General features: G+C 47.5%; 1 protein-coding gene across 1 annotated transcript in view; it reads right to left on the bottom strand.

Moving 5' to 3' along the window:
• STXBP4 (syntaxin binding protein 4) overlaps nt 1-17341 on the bottom strand; it is a 192091-nt gene that overhangs the window by 108063 nt on the left and 66687 nt on the right. Inside the window, 1 exon segment of the mRNA XM_030206863.1 lies at nt 1283-1459. Within this exon segment, the coding sequence (XP_030062723.1) occupies nt 1283-1459 (177 nt within the window).

The following is a 17341-nucleotide window of genomic DNA, read 5'->3' as shown; positions in this document are numbered from 1 at the left end:
GCAGTCTAAAGATGTCAGGTGAGAAATATGACCTCATTCTCCTCAGCTTCCAAAAAGACCTGAAGGATTTTTTCACTACTGAGGAAACCTGAGGTTCAAACATGGTGACTGTCAATTAATACATCCAGTATCCTATGAGTATTATTATTATTATTAGCATTTGTATAGTGCTACCAGACGCACGCAGCGCTGAACACCTGACATACAGAGACAGTCCCATGAGCAGTATCTAGAGGGTAGGACGCATCATCAATGGTAAAATTATTATATACAGTACGGTTGAAGGGTTGGTTACCACAAGAAACTTAGTCTCATTTCTATTTAATTTAAATTCGGAAGCCCAGGATTCCAACAAATCAAGACCAAGCCTAATCTTATGGACAATCTCTGGAAGACCACTTTTGAAAAGGATATAGATTGTGACACAGTCTGCATAAATGGAAGTGCAGAATCCCGCGCTGCCTTCAGTCTTTCATCTCACGGAGTCATCATAACATTGAACACTTACACTTTTCTCTTCGCATGCACAAATTTTCAGCCCTTCACATCTAATGTCTCTTTGGGAAGTCTTTGCTGGGGGTAAAGGGGACTCCCAGACTACATATCTTTTTGTACTATGCCAGCCCCTTTAAGAGAGGTTTCCTTGAAGCACTGTGCCATGTGTAAGCAGCCCAATGCTCCCAGGGAGCAAAACGGAGCTTATGATGTTGATTGCACCTGTGTTATTCTTTACTGTAGAAGTCACTAATCTGCAATACTACATTACTCCTATGGTACGACATGAAAAGTATTCATATTTTGTATAAAGGTCACCTGCTAGTGACATATCATTTCTTTTCCTTATAAGAATTTGTCATGACTTTATTATAGAAAAAAAGAAACTGATTTAATTATTGCAGGTTTTACATTATCCCAACTGGAGCTAGTTATCTGAAAAATATGAGTTTGTAAATAGGTGCCATGACATAACCAAAGCCCTCACTCACATCTTTGAAAAACTTCAAATCCTACCAAATCTCTGTTACCCCTGTCTATAAAATGTTCATGATTATCAATATATTCATACAATGCTTGCAGTCACTGGCTAACCAGTTGACCACAAACTCCTTCCTTCCTGCCACTTAGACATAGGAAAGGGTCCATGCAAGCAGCGCGCCTCATTCCAGACGCTGAAGAACACCAGACAAGCAGTGACCTACTTTAGAGGAGCAGATGAAAAGACCGGACACCTGACAACAGCAAGGGTACCATGGTAACTAGCGGAGATAGTTGATTTGCTTACTTTAGCGTGGCCAGAGCGATCAGCTGGCTGAACCTTTAGCTCTGTAATTTCAGCCTCTAACAGGTGGATAACTTCTTCATAGTCCCGCTCCATTCCCTGAGCTTGCCTCTGTGCGGCTTCTGCAAGATGAATCCTGCTTCGCAAAGCTTTTGTTTCTTCCACTGCAGCTTTGGCCTCCTGTGTGTTACAAAGCATTTTTTTAAAGGAAGAATTTTCAAATAAATTTATTGTCTTTTTTTTTTTTTTAGAATACTTTCTTCATTTGCAGAAATCTACATTCACTACCGATTTATTGCTTTTTTTTTTTTTTAACTATGATCTGTACAAGTACACCAAAATATTATTGGATCTTATAAGTTTATAAAAACATCTGTGTCTTTATAGAATACACACATCTCTGCCCTATTAACATGGGAACCCTGTTAACCCCCCTAAACAAAAAAAAAAAGGGGGGGGGGTTCAATTTTCAAAGGGTTTAGGCTCCTAACGTTGAGTTAGACTCCTAAACCAGTCTCTTTGAAAATTTACTACGGCTATCTAAATTTATGTATTGTATTGTATTTCCACCATTCACAATGTATTGTAAGCCACACTGAACCCGCAAATAGGTGGGAAAATGTGGGATACAAATGCAATAAATAAATAAATAAATCTAAATTTATGCTCTAAAGTTTCACTCAACACCTACATTTGGAGCCTAAAAAATTGGGTGGCAACAAGGGCAAATTTAAGGTGGGGGAAAAAAAAGTTAGGAGCTTAGCACTGATCTTCAGCAAGAGATATCTAAATTAGTCTTCTAAATCTAGGCAAATGAATGACAGCTCTAAATTGAAGAGCATAACTTTTAAATTCTTGAATTTAGGTGGATTCTAAACTGAAAAATGGAGGCTCCTAGGTTTAGCTGAAAATAAGGGACAAATTTGGAACTTCAATTTAGGAGCTCAATTTTTTTTTGAACATCAGTCTCCAGTATTTTTGATGGCAAGTTGAGCTCAATGACCAAGTGTTTAGGCCAGAGTTTAGCAAACCTATCCCGTACATCCTCCCAGTCAGGTTTTTAGAAAATCTCCAATGAATATGCATGATGTACAATTTCCAACATAAGCAGATTTTCACCAGGCATATCCTGTACAGAGGAACACCAAATTTCAGTTTTGAAAATGGCCTAAAATAGGCATTTTGCCTCGTTTTGGTTTCGAAACCGAAACTGTGCAACCTTCACTCCCTCCATCCTCTCCCTCCTAAACAGGAGCACCTCGCCCTCCCCTGGAGGTTCCTGAAGTCATTTTGACTGAGGAGCCAAGTATGGGCAGGAGTGACAGGATCACTCCTGCCCTGGCTAGCCACTACACCACTGATAAGGTAGAACCGAGGGGGAGGGGTCATCTGTTTAGGGGGGAGGGAGTGGGGGCTATTCCCATTTGGAGGCTGGACCAGTTTCAAATTCAGCTTTGGTTTCAGCCAGAACCGAGCAGCAAATTTCAGACATAGATTTGGTTTCGGTCAGCCTCTAATCCTGAATTTTTTCTAGCTGTGAGGTCCTTAGGACATGTACAGGAAGCTGTAAGTTAGGCTCTCTGGACTGACACACCAGAATCCTGGGTTTGATTTTACATCCTGTTCCCAGACTGACTAAAACATTCTCTGTGGAGGACAGCTAAGTGTTGCTCGTAAGGTGACATGTATGGCTTTGCCAAAACCAACAGCTGGAAAGAGATCTGAACAATGTTGAATCTTGTATCCTGCTATTTGGTATATGAAGTCTGCTTGAATTTTAATCCTTTGGAAAAAGTGCCACAGGCACAAAATGTTACTGAGCTGCTCAAAGGCCCCACTCCTTGCTCTGGCTATACTGATGTTCTTTCTGCTTCAAGAGAAATGAATTTCTAATCATTCTCCTGAATTGCTGCCTGATTGCTGTGTGAAGCTTTGTCAGAAACAGATTTTTAATTAACTCAACAAAATGTGGTATCTAGATGAGAATGTTTTATTCACAAGTTTTCTAGAGCACTGAAGCAAACCCTTTAAATTATCAGCTTGAAAGAGGTATTGATTGAAGAGAGCTAATTCCCGCTTGCTAATTGTCTTCCTATTAGCATGTAAAATGCTACTTTCTTTGGTACATTTAGAGCAAGTCACCGATAAGGAACCAGCAATCCTTTTAACAAAATTAGGCCGTGATGCTCAAAACTCCGGCGCTGGAGAAATACCACAACTGCGTGGCAACACAGCTCCCTAATGCTCAACGCTAATGAGATGAAAATATAGGCGTGCTCTTAGCGTTAAGTATTGGGATGTTGTTTCCCCGGGGTATGCGAACAAGAGCTGCACGGTAAGTAAAGGTGCTCATGCCCAGTTTGGGAGTAGAAACCTTGGAGGGGGGAGGAGGAAGAGCTGCGGCTGGAGGTTTGCCACCCTGCCCACGAAGCTGGCTCAATCCCTTCCTTCTAGGGATTTCTTTTGCCTTAGATTTCTGTGGTCCGGAGCAGAGAAGAGTGAGGAAGGAAAGTCAAACTTTGCTGGACCAAGTCAAGAACAGGGAGGGAGGAAACTACAGTGAGGCTCAGAAGCAAAAGACAAAAGCCATAAAACCTGCAGGACTGAAGTGTGCACTTTGTTTTAATCATGGATGGATTTATATCTCATGCTTGTTGGGCTGCTTACCTAACTCCAGCTCCAAGCTGGCGTAAGGTTCCCAGCAGTAAGAGTATCCTTCTTCAGGGTGCTTTTCTTTGCGCATCAGGGTGAATCAACAATGACTCGTCACCTGGTTTCGGCCAAAGCTGAAAATAAAACTTCAACTTTGGTTCTCTAAATGTGAACCAGCAAGGGCCGCTGAATTTTGTCAGAGCTTGCACTCTGCATCCCTCCGCTAAAACCCACAGTATCTCAAGTCAGACTATAATAATTTAATTCATGAAAGACTGTATTTTACCACCAAGCAAAAAGCCTCCACATACACAGACTTCAGCTAATAAAAACTGAAAATTAAAAACCGTGGGGCTGATATTCAGTCCATGGGAGTTAGACCAGCTAACTCCTGTGGTTGGTGCTAAACCCAGATGTTTAATGGCAGGCCGTTTCCAATGACCATCCTTGAATATCTGGTTTATTTTTGGTCGGTTTAAAGATAACTGGCTAAGCTGATTCAGCTGCTAGTCTTGATTACACAATGGATGAAGGCTAACTTCCTTAGTTTAAATATGTCCCAAACTCAGGCCATTTGATGTCTAGTATTCCTCAGGATGATGCTCCTAAGTCTCAATAGATGGGATTGAACTAGTGTTTAATAAAACAATCATATCTTTTAGTGTACTTCTGGATCCTGCCTTGAGTATGAAACCTCATCTTGATAGGGTAATTGGAAATTTTCTTCAAGTTAAAACTGATTAGATAGTTAAGAGATTATCTTCCTGAAGAGAATTTTCGGCTAGTAGTTCAAAGTATTGCGATGCCTCACTTTGACTACTTTAATGCTTTGCTTGTAGGTTTACAGATTGCACAAAATGCTGGTGCATGTTATGTTGCTTGGGTTAAGTTGATTAGAGCACATTACACCAGCTTTGATCTCATTACATTGCTTACCGTGGATTTTAGGATCCAGAATAAGGTTTTGTTGTTAGTCTTCAAAGTTTTGACTATTAAGACTTCTGTTATTGCTTCTAGTATTCATCTACACCAACCTGTAAGGTCTTAGAGATCAGCATCTAGTAATGTTTTAGATGTTCCCTCATTTCAATTGATTTATTTGGATGAGTATAGGAACCTGATGAGTATAGCTGGGCTGAAACTCTGGAACACTTTGCCTTTAGAGGTAAGGTCTCTGAAAAGTCTGTTTAATTTTAAGAAAGCCTTGAAAACTATTTTATTTCAGAGGGCATTTTCTATTCCCTAAGTTAGAAATTTTGAAATAGGATTGCTGCTAAGATTGATTTTGATGATGTATTTGTTGTATGTTTGTTTTATGTTTACAATTATGACTGTTTTTTGTGACCCACTCAGAATTGTAGATGATGTGGACTAAAAAGTTTATAAATAAATTAAATAAATTGATCAAATATATCCCATGTTTTCATGCGGCCAAATATGGCTGCTAAACTGGCTTTAAAAATCGGTAGATAGCTAGTTATATTGGGTGATATAACCGGCCTTAGCATGCCCCTACACTGGTCTTTCCCGAACATTAAAGCCTATTTTTACCGTGGCCATAAAAACCTAGATTTTTGTATGAATGGCCATGTACTAATGTTGCCATTAACATGCTGCCATTTTAAAAAATTACCATGGGAGCACTTACCAACATGCTCAGACATATGTGGCCCTTCTGCACTGGCCCCTCAGACTGTAAGCCCCCTAGGGAGAGGAAAATACTTTCTCTACCTGAATATAATTCGCCTTGAGCTACTACTGAAAAAGACAAGAGCTAACTTCCTATTTTCAGATCACACCTTAATCACACCCCTGAGAATGTCTTCCCTAGACTGTGGGCTGTAGATCCCCATGCAGGCTTCTTAGTTGGCTTGAGGGAGGCCAGTTTTCATACAGTCAGTTGTTTCCTGGTAAATCACTATTTACTTGTGTAAATGTCTGTGAAATCACCTCTCATAAGAACAGCCATACTGGGTCAGAGCAATGATTCATCTAGCCCAGTATCCTGCTTCCAACAGTGGCCAATCCAGGTCACAAGAACCTGGCAGAAACCCAAATAATAGCAACATTCCATGCTGCCAACCCCAGGGCAAGTAGTGGCTTCCCCCATGTCCAATAGCAGACTATGGACTTTTCCTCCAAGAACTTGTCCAAACCTTTTTTTAAACCCAGATATGCTAACTGCCATTACCACATCCTCCAGCAACGAGTTTCATAGCTTAACTCATATGGATCCAGTAAGTTTGAAGAACAAAACTATTTTATGTTGCCAGCTATAAATTGCTGATTTTGCCTTTTCTTAAAGAGAGTTTATTTACCCTTGAGTATCCAGAGACTGCCTGGAGCCTTCTGGCCTCCTCAGTTCTGGAACGATGGTGCAGGAATAGAACGTGCCACTGTAACATTCTGAAAAACTGTGAAACTGCTTTTTCAGCTCCTTGGCTACCTAACAATTCAGATTTATAATGCAGGTGGTCTGCTTGTTAAAACATAATTGACCATCAGAGAGCCAAAAGCTATAATATGTGCTGCCCTTTTCACCAGGAGACACACTAGTTCCTATCTGCTTAGTCTTGTGCATTTCTGAACAATATCATTAATTACACTAGATAGTGTGGAATAAAAATACTCATGTATTTTTTATAGCCAATATCATTAGTAAAATAGCTGACATTATTAGAAAACAAAAGCAGTAGAAGAATCACTGCCTAGTGACATCAGTTCACTGTCTAACGAAGCAATAGCAGAATTATAAATTGGTTACTTTAGGTTCATGAAGAACCAATCCAATACAAGATATTTTACAAGGTTTTGCATCTTCACATTTGCCTTAACCCTTTAGTGTCCAATGTTCCCATCAATCTGTTCCCATATGGCTTATTACGGGAACATTGGACACTAAAGGGTTAAATTCGAGCTTGGCACAGGAATAATTCTCTTTTTGCCTTCAAAACACCTTGACTTGAGTAAAATGGGGCAAAACCTGACATAGGAGTGGGTAGGGAGGAGAAAAAGGATGCGGAAAGACAATGGACCAAACTGAAATGAGCTGCAAAAAGGACAACCGATCTTGATGCAACATGCAGAACAGATTTTACAAACACCCACAACTCGCCCATTCCAGGCCCCCTTTTCAACTATGTGACTTAGAATTTACGTGCATCACGTTATAGAATACACTCGACAGTTCTGTGCATAAATTCTAATTAATGCCAATTAGTCAATAATTGCTTAAGTGGCAATTATCAGTGCTGATTAGCTTGTTATTATGTTGCGTGCATAAATTCAGAAGATTTGAATGCACAACTTCTGCCCTGCTATATAGAATCCGGGGGTCTGTGCATAAAGGTTGCCCTCCCCTGTGCTATCCTATAGTGTGTAACTGTAAGGGAGCATACACATGTGCAGAGCATGGGCAAGCCTACCACCTACGCATGCAACTGACAGAATACTGTAAGCAATGCGCAATACCTGCTGCACTTAAGCATGCCCATTTTTACGTGTCATTGACCTGGCGTAACCAGGCACATCTACATTTAGGCGTAAAAATATGGGTTTACACTAGTATTTTATGATGGAATTGGAGCACCCAGATGCTGTTATAGAAGAGGCGCTCCCCGTGCAGCACTGGGGCGCACTGTTATGCAAGTGTCCTCAAAGGTACCTTGGTGACGGGATGAGAGATGGAAGGGGACAAGGGAGAAGCAGTGCAAACGAACAGATGAGGTGAAGTGTCCTTGTGTCCTCAACATCTTGAATCCTTCCAGCTAAAAAGTACAACTTACTCAGCCAAAGTCACAAATTTCAATTTTGATAGTATCCATTAGCAAAAAATAATTAAATTATAGACGCCAGTCATGTTTGCTATTTTGAAAACTCTAGTTTCTGGCAGCTGCACGATAACGAAATTGACAAGTAATTACCAGCAAGCTTTCCAGTCTTCTTTCACAGTAATACCAGAAAAAAAAATCTAGATCAACCCAGTTTTCTTAGTTGCAAGAGCACTGTAAGTAATGCACCAATTATTTTAGGGTCCAACAGTCAGCTTCCTGCAGATCCATTTTACACTTGTCAACAAAAGAAGTGTTGACATGATTTCCCACAGAAAATTCAATTCTGCAATATTTTCCTTTAAGTTTTATGGTGAAGGTTTTGTTCCTGAGAGGTGCCAGACTGACACTGGAAAATGAAATCCAATTGGCTTGCAGCACATACTACAGTAGCACTAGAAAGTACCGCAGGACTGGCTCTACCACTACACTTTCATCATGCCCCAGATTCTAGGCGGGGGAAGGAAAGTTTAGTTCCATATCCGCATACCATCATTTTACTTGTATAATGCACACAAATTGTGTGGCCATGTTAAAAAAACAAAACCTTATAATGTGCCCATGCATATAACGTATGTGTGTTATTTCTGTGAAAATATGGCTTCTGGCAGCATTGGGCATGCTCCACAGTCCTCCCGATATCTAGTATCTTTCCCCTTCCCTGCAATTCTCCAGTCAAATCTGACATCTCTTCCTTTCCTCTCTTACCCCCCTCCACCTCACCACAGTCCTAGGCTGAATCAGGTTCTCTCTCTCTTCTTACCTGCCCTACCTCCCCCACAATTCTCCTTACCTTGTTTCTGATTACACAGGCAGCCTTGAGTGGCATTGGGGGCCTCGCCTATGGCATATCCCACCTCCTGTGACACACCAGAAGAAAGGCCCCTGATGCCACCTGAGTGATCAGAAACAAAGAGAGGAGGTCTGTGGGGAGGAGGGGTGGGTAGGAGAGGTAGGGAAAGGGAGAGATACCAGATTCCGCCAGAAGACAGCGAGGAACAAGTAGGAGAAGAAGGGAAAGGGCGGGATCCTAACTTTCAGGAAATCACTAAAGACCAAGTTATTTGGAAATGCTTATCCCACAGCCTCTGCATGCGTCTCCACTGTTGGATGCGCATCGATCTAGAGACATTTTGGACACATTCCCCTTCCCTCATCCCTCTTGGTTTCCCTACTCCTTCCATCAATTCCTACTCTTCCCCATTATCTCTTGTAGTTTTTCCTGCTGTATTAGCTTCATTTTACTGCACTGGCGTTTGCCTCTGTGGTGCGCTGTAAGCCACATTGAGCCTGACACTGTTGGGAAAGTGAATGATACATACCTGTAGCAGGTGTTCTCCGAGGACAGCAGGCTGATTGTTCTCACGACTGGGTGACGTCCGCGGCAGCCCCCACCAACCGGAAAAAGCTTCGCGGGCGGTCCGCACGCAGGGCACGCCCACCGCGCATGCGCGGCCATCCTCCCGCCCGTGCGCGACCGTTCCCGCCAGTTGAATGACAAGCAAAAATGATGAAAACGCAACTCCAAAGGGGAGGAGGGAGGGTAGGTGAGAACAATCAGCCTGCTGTCCTCGGAGAACACCTGCTACAGGTATGTATCATTCACTTTCTCCGAGGACAAGCAAGCTGCTTGTTCTCACAACTGGGGTATCCCTAGCTCTCAGGCTCACTCAAAACAAGAACCCAGGTCAATGGAACCTCGCAACGGCGAGGGTATAACAGAAATTGACCTACGAAGAACAAGTAACTGAGAGTGCAGCCTGAACAGAATAAATTCGGGTCCTGGAGGGTGGAGTTGGATTTACACCCCAAACAGATTCTGCAGCACCGACTGCCCGAACCGACTGTCGCGTCGGGTATCCTGCTGGAGGCAGTAATGTGATGTGAATGTGTGGACAGATGACCACGTCGCAGCCTTGCAAATCTCTTCAATAGTGGCTGACTTCAAGTGGGCCACTGACGCTGCCATGGCTCTAACACTATGAGCCGTGACATGACCCTCAAGAGCCAGCCCAGCCTGGGCGTAAGTGAAGGAAATGCAATCTGCTAGCCAATTGGAGATGGTGCGTTTCCCGACAGCGACCCCTAGCCTGTTAGGGTCGAAAGAAACAAACAATTGGGCGGACTGCCTGTGGGGCTGTGTCCGCTCCAAGTAGAAGGCCAATGCTCTGTTGCAGTCCAATGTGTGCAACTGACGTTCAGCAGGGCGGGTATGCGGCCTGGGAAAGAATGTTGGCAAGACAATTGACTGGTTCAGATGGAACTCCGACACAACCTTTGGCAAGAACTTAGGGTGAGTGCGGAGGACTACTCTGTTATGATGAAATTTGGTGTAAGGGGCCTGGGCTACCAGGGCCTGAAGCTCACTGACTCTACGAGCTGAAGTAACTGCCACCAAGAAAATGACCTTCCAGGTCAAGTACTTCAGATGGCAGGTATTCAGTGGCTCAAAAGGAGGTTTCATCAGCTGGGTGAGGACGACATTGAGATCCCATGACACCGCAAGGGGCTTGATAGGGGGCTTTGACAAAACCAAGCCTCTCATGAATCGAACGACTAAAGGCTCTCCAGAGATGGCTTTACCTTCCACACGATAATGGTAAGCACTAATCGCACTAAGGTGATTCCTTACTGAGTTGGTCTTGAGGCCAGACTCTGATAAGTGCAGAAGGTATTCAAGCAGGTTCTGTGCAGGGCAAGAACGAGGTTCTAGGGCCTTGCTCTCACACCAAACGACAAACCTCCTCCACTTGAAAAAGTAACTCTTTTTAGTGGAATCCTTCCTAGAGGCAAGCAAGACACGGGAGACACCCTCAGACAGACCCAACGAAGCGAAGTCTACGCCCTCAACATCCAGGCCGTGAGAGCCAGAGACTGAAGGTTGGGGTGCAGAAGCGCTCCGTCGTTCTGCGAAATGAGAGTCGGAAAACACTCCAATCTCCACGGTTCTTCGGAGGACAACTCCAGAAGAAGAGGGAACCAGATCTGACGAGGCCAAAAGGGCGCTATCAGAATCATGGTGCCGCGGTCTTGCTTGAGCTTCAGTAAGGTCTTCCCTACCAAAGGTATGGGAGGATAAGCATACAGGAGGCCGGTCCCCCAATGAAGGAGAAAGGCATCAGACGCTAGCCTGCCGTGTGCCTGAAGTCTGGAACAGAACAGAGGCAGCTTGTGGTTGGTCTGAGAGGCGAAAAGGTCCACCGAGGGGGTGCCCCACTCTCGGAAGATCTTGCGTACCACTCTGGAATGGAGCGACCACTCGTGCGGTTGCATGACTCTGCTCAGTCTGTCGGCCAGACTGTTGTTTACACCTGCTAGGTATGTGGCTTGGAGGAGCATGCCGAACTGGCAAGCCCAACGCCACATCCCGACGGCTTCCTGACACAGGGGGCGAGATCCGGTGCCCCCCTGCTTGTTGGTGTAATACATTGCAACCTGATTGTCTGTCCGAATTTGGATAATTTGGCAGGACAGCCGATCTCTGAAAGCCTTCAGTGCGTTCCAGATCGCTCGGAGCTCCAGGAGGTTGCTCTGCAGATCCTGTTCCTGGAGGGACCACAGACCCTGGGTGTGAAGCCCATCGACATGAGCTCCCCACCCCAGGCGAGATGCATCCGTCGTCAGCACTTTCGTGGGCTGAGGGATTTGGAATGGACGTCCCAGGGTCAAATTGGTCCGAATGGTCCACCAGTGCAGTGAATTGCGGCAGCTGGTGGAGAGGTGGATGACATCTTCTAGATTCCCGGTGGCTTGAAACCACTGGGAAGCTAGGGTCCATTGAGCAGATCTCATGTGAAGACGAGCCATGGGAGTCACATGAACTGTGGAGGCCATATGACCCAGAAGTCTCAACATCTGCCGAGCTGTGATCTGCTGAGACGCTCTGTCCTATGAAGCCAGGGACAGTAGGTTGTTGGCCCTCGCTTCGGGAAGGAAGGCCTGAGCCGTCTGGGTATTCAGCAGAGCTCCTATGAATTCCAGAGACTGGGCTGGCTGGAGATGGGACTTTGGGTAATTTATCACAAACCCCAGCAGCTCCAGGAGTTGAATAGTGCACTGCATGGACCGGAGGGCTCCTGCCTCCGAGGTGTTCTTGACCAGCCAATCGTCGAGATATGGGAACACGTGCACTCCCAGCTTGCATAGATACGCCGCTACCACCACGAGGCACTTTGTAAACACTCGTGGGGCAGAGGCGAGCCCAAAGGGCAGCACACAATACTGAAAATGCCGTGCGCCCAGGCGGAATCTGAGATACTGTCTGTGAGCTGGCAGTATCGGAATGTGAGTGTAAGCGTCCTTTAAATCCAGGGAACATAGCCAATCGTTTTTCTGAATCATTGGCAGAAGGGTGCCCAAGGAAAGCATCCTGAACTTTTCTTTGACCAGGAATTTGTTCAGGCCTCTCAGGTCTAGGATGGGACGCATCCCCCCTGTTTTCTTTTCCACAAGGAAGTACCTGGAATAGAATCCCTGCCCTTCCTGCCCGGGTGGTACGAGCTCGACCGCATTGGCGCTGAGAAGGGCGGAGAGTTCCTCTGCAAGTACCTGCTTGTGATGGGAGCTGAAGGATTGAGCTCCCGGAGGACAATTTGGTGGCAGGGAGGCCAAATTCAGGGCGTGTCCGCACCGCACTATTTGGAGAACCCACTGGTCGGAGGTTATGAGAGGCCACCTTTGGTGAAAAAATTTTAACCTCCCTCCGACCGGCAGATCGTCCGGTACGGACACTTTGAGGGCGGCTATGTTCCCGTGGATCCAGTCAAAAGCCCGTCCCCGGCTTTTGCTGTGGAGGCGCAGGGGGCTGCTTAGGCGCACGCTGTTGACGAGAACGAGCGCGCTGGGGCTGTCCCTGTGCCTGACGAGGCCTTCGGGCCGGCAGGGTGAACCTACGCTTGGTAAAAGCATAGGGCGCAGCCTGCCGGGCCCGGGAAAAACGGCCACCTGCTGAGGTGGATGCTGAAGGCGCCCGGTGGGAGAGCTTGTCGAGAGCGGTTTCCCGCTGATGCAGTTGGTCCACCAGCTGCTCGACCTTCTCACCAAAAATATTATCCCCCCGGCAAGGGACGTCAGCCAGTCTCTGCTGGGTGCGGTTGTCCAGGTCAGAGGCACGCAGCCACGAGAGCCTGCGCATCACTATACCTTGGGTCGCAGCATGAGATGCCACGTCACAGGTGTCATAGATACCCCTGGACAGGAACTTTCTGCATGCCTTCAGCTGCCTGACCACCTCCTGATAAGGCCTGGACTGCTCCGGCGGGAGCTTATCAACCAGGTCCGCCAGCTGCTTCACAGTGTTCCGCATGTGGATGCTCGTGTAGAGCTGGTAAGATTGGATGCGAGTCACGAGCATGGAAGATTGGTAGGCCTTCCTCCCAAACGAGTCCAGAGTGCGAGACTCCCGCCCCGGGGGCGCCGAGGCGGTATCCCTCGAACTCCGTGCCCTCTTGAGAGCAGAATCCACGACCGCCAAGTCATGGGGCAATTGGGGCCGCATTAATCTGGGTCCGAGTGGATTCTGTACTGGGACTCTGCTTTCTTGGGAATGGTGGGATTAGATAATGGTCTCATCCAGTTCCAAAGCAGTGTCTCTTTGAGGACATTGTGCAACGGCACCGTGGAGGACTCTCTAGGTGGTGATGGATAGTCGAGGACCTCGAGCATCTCAGCCCTCGGCTCATCCACAGAGACCACGAGGAAGGGAATGCAAATGGACATGTCCCTTACAAAGGAGGCAAAGGAGAGGCTCTCAGGAGGCGAGAGCTTCCTCTCTGGTGAAGGCGTGGGGTCAGAGGGAAGGCCCGCAGACTCTTCTGAGGAGAAATATCTGGGGTCCTCCTCTTCCCCCCACGAGGCCTCTTCCTCGGTATCGGACATAAGCTCATGTAGCTGAGTCCTTAACCGGGCCCGGCTCGACGTCGAGGCACCGAGGCCTCGGTGTCGTCGAGTGGTGGACTCCCGCACCGGCGGGGACTAAGCTCCCTCCATCGACGTCGACTCCACCTGCGTGGCGGTCGAGACCGGCGCCGCAAGCGGCGGCGGTGTCGAAGGCCTCAGCACCGGGCTAGAGCTCACCAGCGCCACAGTCAACGGCGCTGGGGCACAGCCTGGCACATCAGCCCTTCCAGGATCCCCGGAAGGATGGCTCGGATGCACTCGTCCAGGCCCGCTGTCGGGAAAGACGGGGGGGCCGGTAGAGGCGTCGGTGCCGGAAGCTGCTCGGGTCCAGGAGACTGCACCGAAGTGCTGGGACCCTGACGCGTCGGTACCTCTACTACCGAGGGGGACCTCTCCTCTCGACGTGGACGCTTCGGCGTCGACTCCTCTCCGGCACCGAGGGCCGGGCACACCGATGGGGACCGATGACGGTGCTTTTTCTGTTTTTTGCGGTGCCCGTCATCGGCGCCCGGTGGAACAGAGGAGGAGGATGTCGATCCCCCTCGGTCTCGAGGGGCCGGGTCAGACAGGGTTCGGTCCCGAGGGCCATGAGCAGAGGGAGTGACTGGGGCCGATTGCCCACGCGGCCTCTCACCCCTACCGTCACCGGAGGACCGGCAGGCCGACGGGACCTGTACTCCTGGGGTCGATGCCATCGGTGTCGATTTCGCGGACACCGATACCGGTACCGAAGAACCGGCCGTCGATACCGATGCCGTCGAGGTCGACGTCGAGGGGCCGGCGCAAGTTCCAAAAAGACGGTCCCGAAGAACTTGCCTCGCAACCTGAGTCCGTTTCCGGAGACCAAGACACAAAGAACACGACTTGATATTGTGCTCCGGCCCGAGGCACTGGAGGCACCAAGCGTGGGTGTCGGTCTGCGAGATAGGCCGGCCGCACCGACCACACTTCTTAAATCCACTCGGGACCTTCGAGGACATTGACGGAAAAATCGCGTCGGCGAAGTTAAAGTCGTCGATGGTGGCGATAAATCACACCTTGAAAAATAATCGACCGCGCGGCCACAAGGCCGCAACGCGACGCCCCCGCTAGAAAACGAGGGAAAAATAAAGCGAATGCTCTCTTTTTTTTTTTTTTAACAGAAAAGGAAAAAACTGGAGCGCACGGCAACAGAAACAAAAAATAAACGAATTCGCGAACAACGCGACGGTTTTCCGGGGCTGACCAAGAGAGAGCGGCAGACGCACGACTCTCTCCAGGCGCGGAAAAGAAAAGACTGGCGGGAACGGTCGCGCACGGGCGGGAGGATGGCCACGCATGCGCGGTGGGCGTGCCCTGCGTGCGGACCGCCCGCGCTTTTTCCGGTTGGTGGGGGCTGCCCAGTCGTGAGAACAAGCAGCCTGCTTGTCCTCGGAGAAACTGTGGGGTACAAATGAGATAAATAAATAAATAAATACCAGATTCGCACAGAACTGCTGGGAGGAGGGGGAGGTGAGGAAGCAAAAGATACCCGATGCCAGATTTGGCCAGCTGTGTAAAAAAAGTTTGGTATAGCACACTCATGCTTATATCGCATGGGGGGGGGGGGGGGGTCTGTTGGTTTGCAAAATCACATTATATGTGTGAAAATACGGTAATCTCAGCATGTCTTCCATAGATCTCTGGGTGCTTCTGAGCTAGCAGAGTGTAGATGAGAGCAACTGGGAAAAATGTGTGGGCCAAATGCTCCATATTGGATGACTCCTAATATATTACACATCCAAGCATGAATTCCTCATGCTGCATTCAAGCAATACAAACAGCACTAATAATATTCTAACTTTCAATCACTTTAACTTATCCACCTCATACTTTTACAATTAGAGCCAACAGGGGAACGCAGCACCTCCTTCTCAGCCCCGACCCAACTTGGCAGTAAGCAAGTCACCAGAGATAGGTAGTAAAGTACTTTGTTACAGTACTTAAGTACAATTGGTAGTACTTTTACTTGTAACGAGCTACATTTAAGCTGTATTGTTTTGTACTCAGTAACAAAGTACACATTTGGAAAGTAGCTTCTCCCCCTCTACAGGCTATCCAAGCAGCGTCAGACATGGCTTGCAGCTGATTGGGTCCGAACTTATGATCCCAAAAACAGCTGAGCTGAGACCAAAAGTTTGCAAAACAGGGCCCATGACATGACCTGGAAACCCTAGTCCCTGCCCTCTACATCTGCCCAGAACAGCTGTTGATTAGCTATTACTTTGCTGTTGTCAGTCTCAACTGTATCCCCAGTCTGAACCGCATCTTCACTGCGTGCAGGGCCCGCTCCCTCTCCCCTCCCATCCACCATGGCCCTGCAGCAACAGTCTTGCTCCCTCCCTCCTGTTGCGCCTCTACTGGGCGTGCGCTAATAAAGTACCATGGGAGAACCGTGGGACCTGGCTCTCTGCTGCGCTGCTAGTGCTTCCTGAGCCAGGTCCGTCTTATCCGATGTAAAGTGGGACTGGCGCAGGAATAGGGTTACCATATGGCTCCAGAAAAAGGAGGACGGATTGAGCCAGCCGGGATTTACTTCCATTGCTTTCAATGGAAGTAATTGAGCCAGCTGGGTTTTACTTCCATTGTTTTCAATGGAAAGCAATGGAAGTAAAACCCGGCTGGCTCAATCCGTCCTCCTTTTTCTGGAGCCATATGGTAACCCTACACAGGAAGTACCAGCGATGCTGCAGAGAGCCAGATCCCGCGTGTCTCCCATGGTAGTTTATTAGCGCGGGCCTGGCGGAATTGCACGGGAGGGAGCCACAGTGGATGGAAGGGGAGAGAGAGAGAAATTAGGCAAGACTGGATGGGTATGGAGTATGGCTTCTCGGGGGTTCAATTTAATTTTTGTCTACATATTTCCATTTTAGATTGTGCCTACTTATTTTATGCTTCATGAGGGTCTACCTGTGATCGTGTGTGAAAAAGGCCGGGTATTCTGTTAGCATCAAGTGTCTTTGTAGGACTGATCTGTACTAAACCAGCTTGTTTTGTTTTCCAATAGGTGTATTAATGTTGTTCTGCCCACTGCAATGTTCACGGTGTTTTTTTTTTTTCTGGGAAGGACCTTGTGTGACCCCCTGTTTGCTTGTAAACATACTAGAATCTGTAATCCAACTTGTTAAGAATACTTTCTACTTTGTAGGAAAAAGGAAGTTTTAAGAGCTGTATTTTATTACTTTTACTTGAGTTTTCTTTTTGGATAAAACATTCTACTTTAACTTCACTACTTTTGAAGTCAGTACTTTTACTTTTTACTTAAGTATTTTTAATAACAAACCCGAGACTTCCGGTGGAGCCGAGTGGCAAGATGGCCGCGGTCTGAGAGAGCTCTGCTACACCGCTGACGGGTCCTCTACCCCTCCGCCCTCCGGACCCCCTCCGCGGCAAGCTGGCGTTGCCCAAAGCTCCCCAACATAAGCGGGCACCTACGGAGGTCTCTTGGTGCGCCCGGGAGTGCAGCGCAGTCGAAGGCAGCGATACATGCGACCAGACCCAAAATGGCGGCCGGAGGCTCAGCGTGTAGGAAGGCGGAGAGTCAACAGAGCAGATGACCAGCGCGCGGAGTAAGAACTTTGGGGCTTGATCTAAGGGAGTCCGAAGGAGAAATAGCATAGCGGATACGGGGGAGCACGACTAACTAAACTTTCATCTGCCTTAC

The sequence above is a fragment of the Microcaecilia unicolor genome, chromosome 6 (genome assembly GCF_901765095.1).
Source record: "Microcaecilia unicolor chromosome 6, aMicUni1.1, whole genome shotgun sequence".
NCBI classification, from domain to species: Eukaryota; Metazoa; Chordata; class Amphibia; order Gymnophiona; family Siphonopidae; genus Microcaecilia; species Microcaecilia unicolor.
This window is presented reverse-complemented; position numbering and strand designations above follow the sequence as displayed.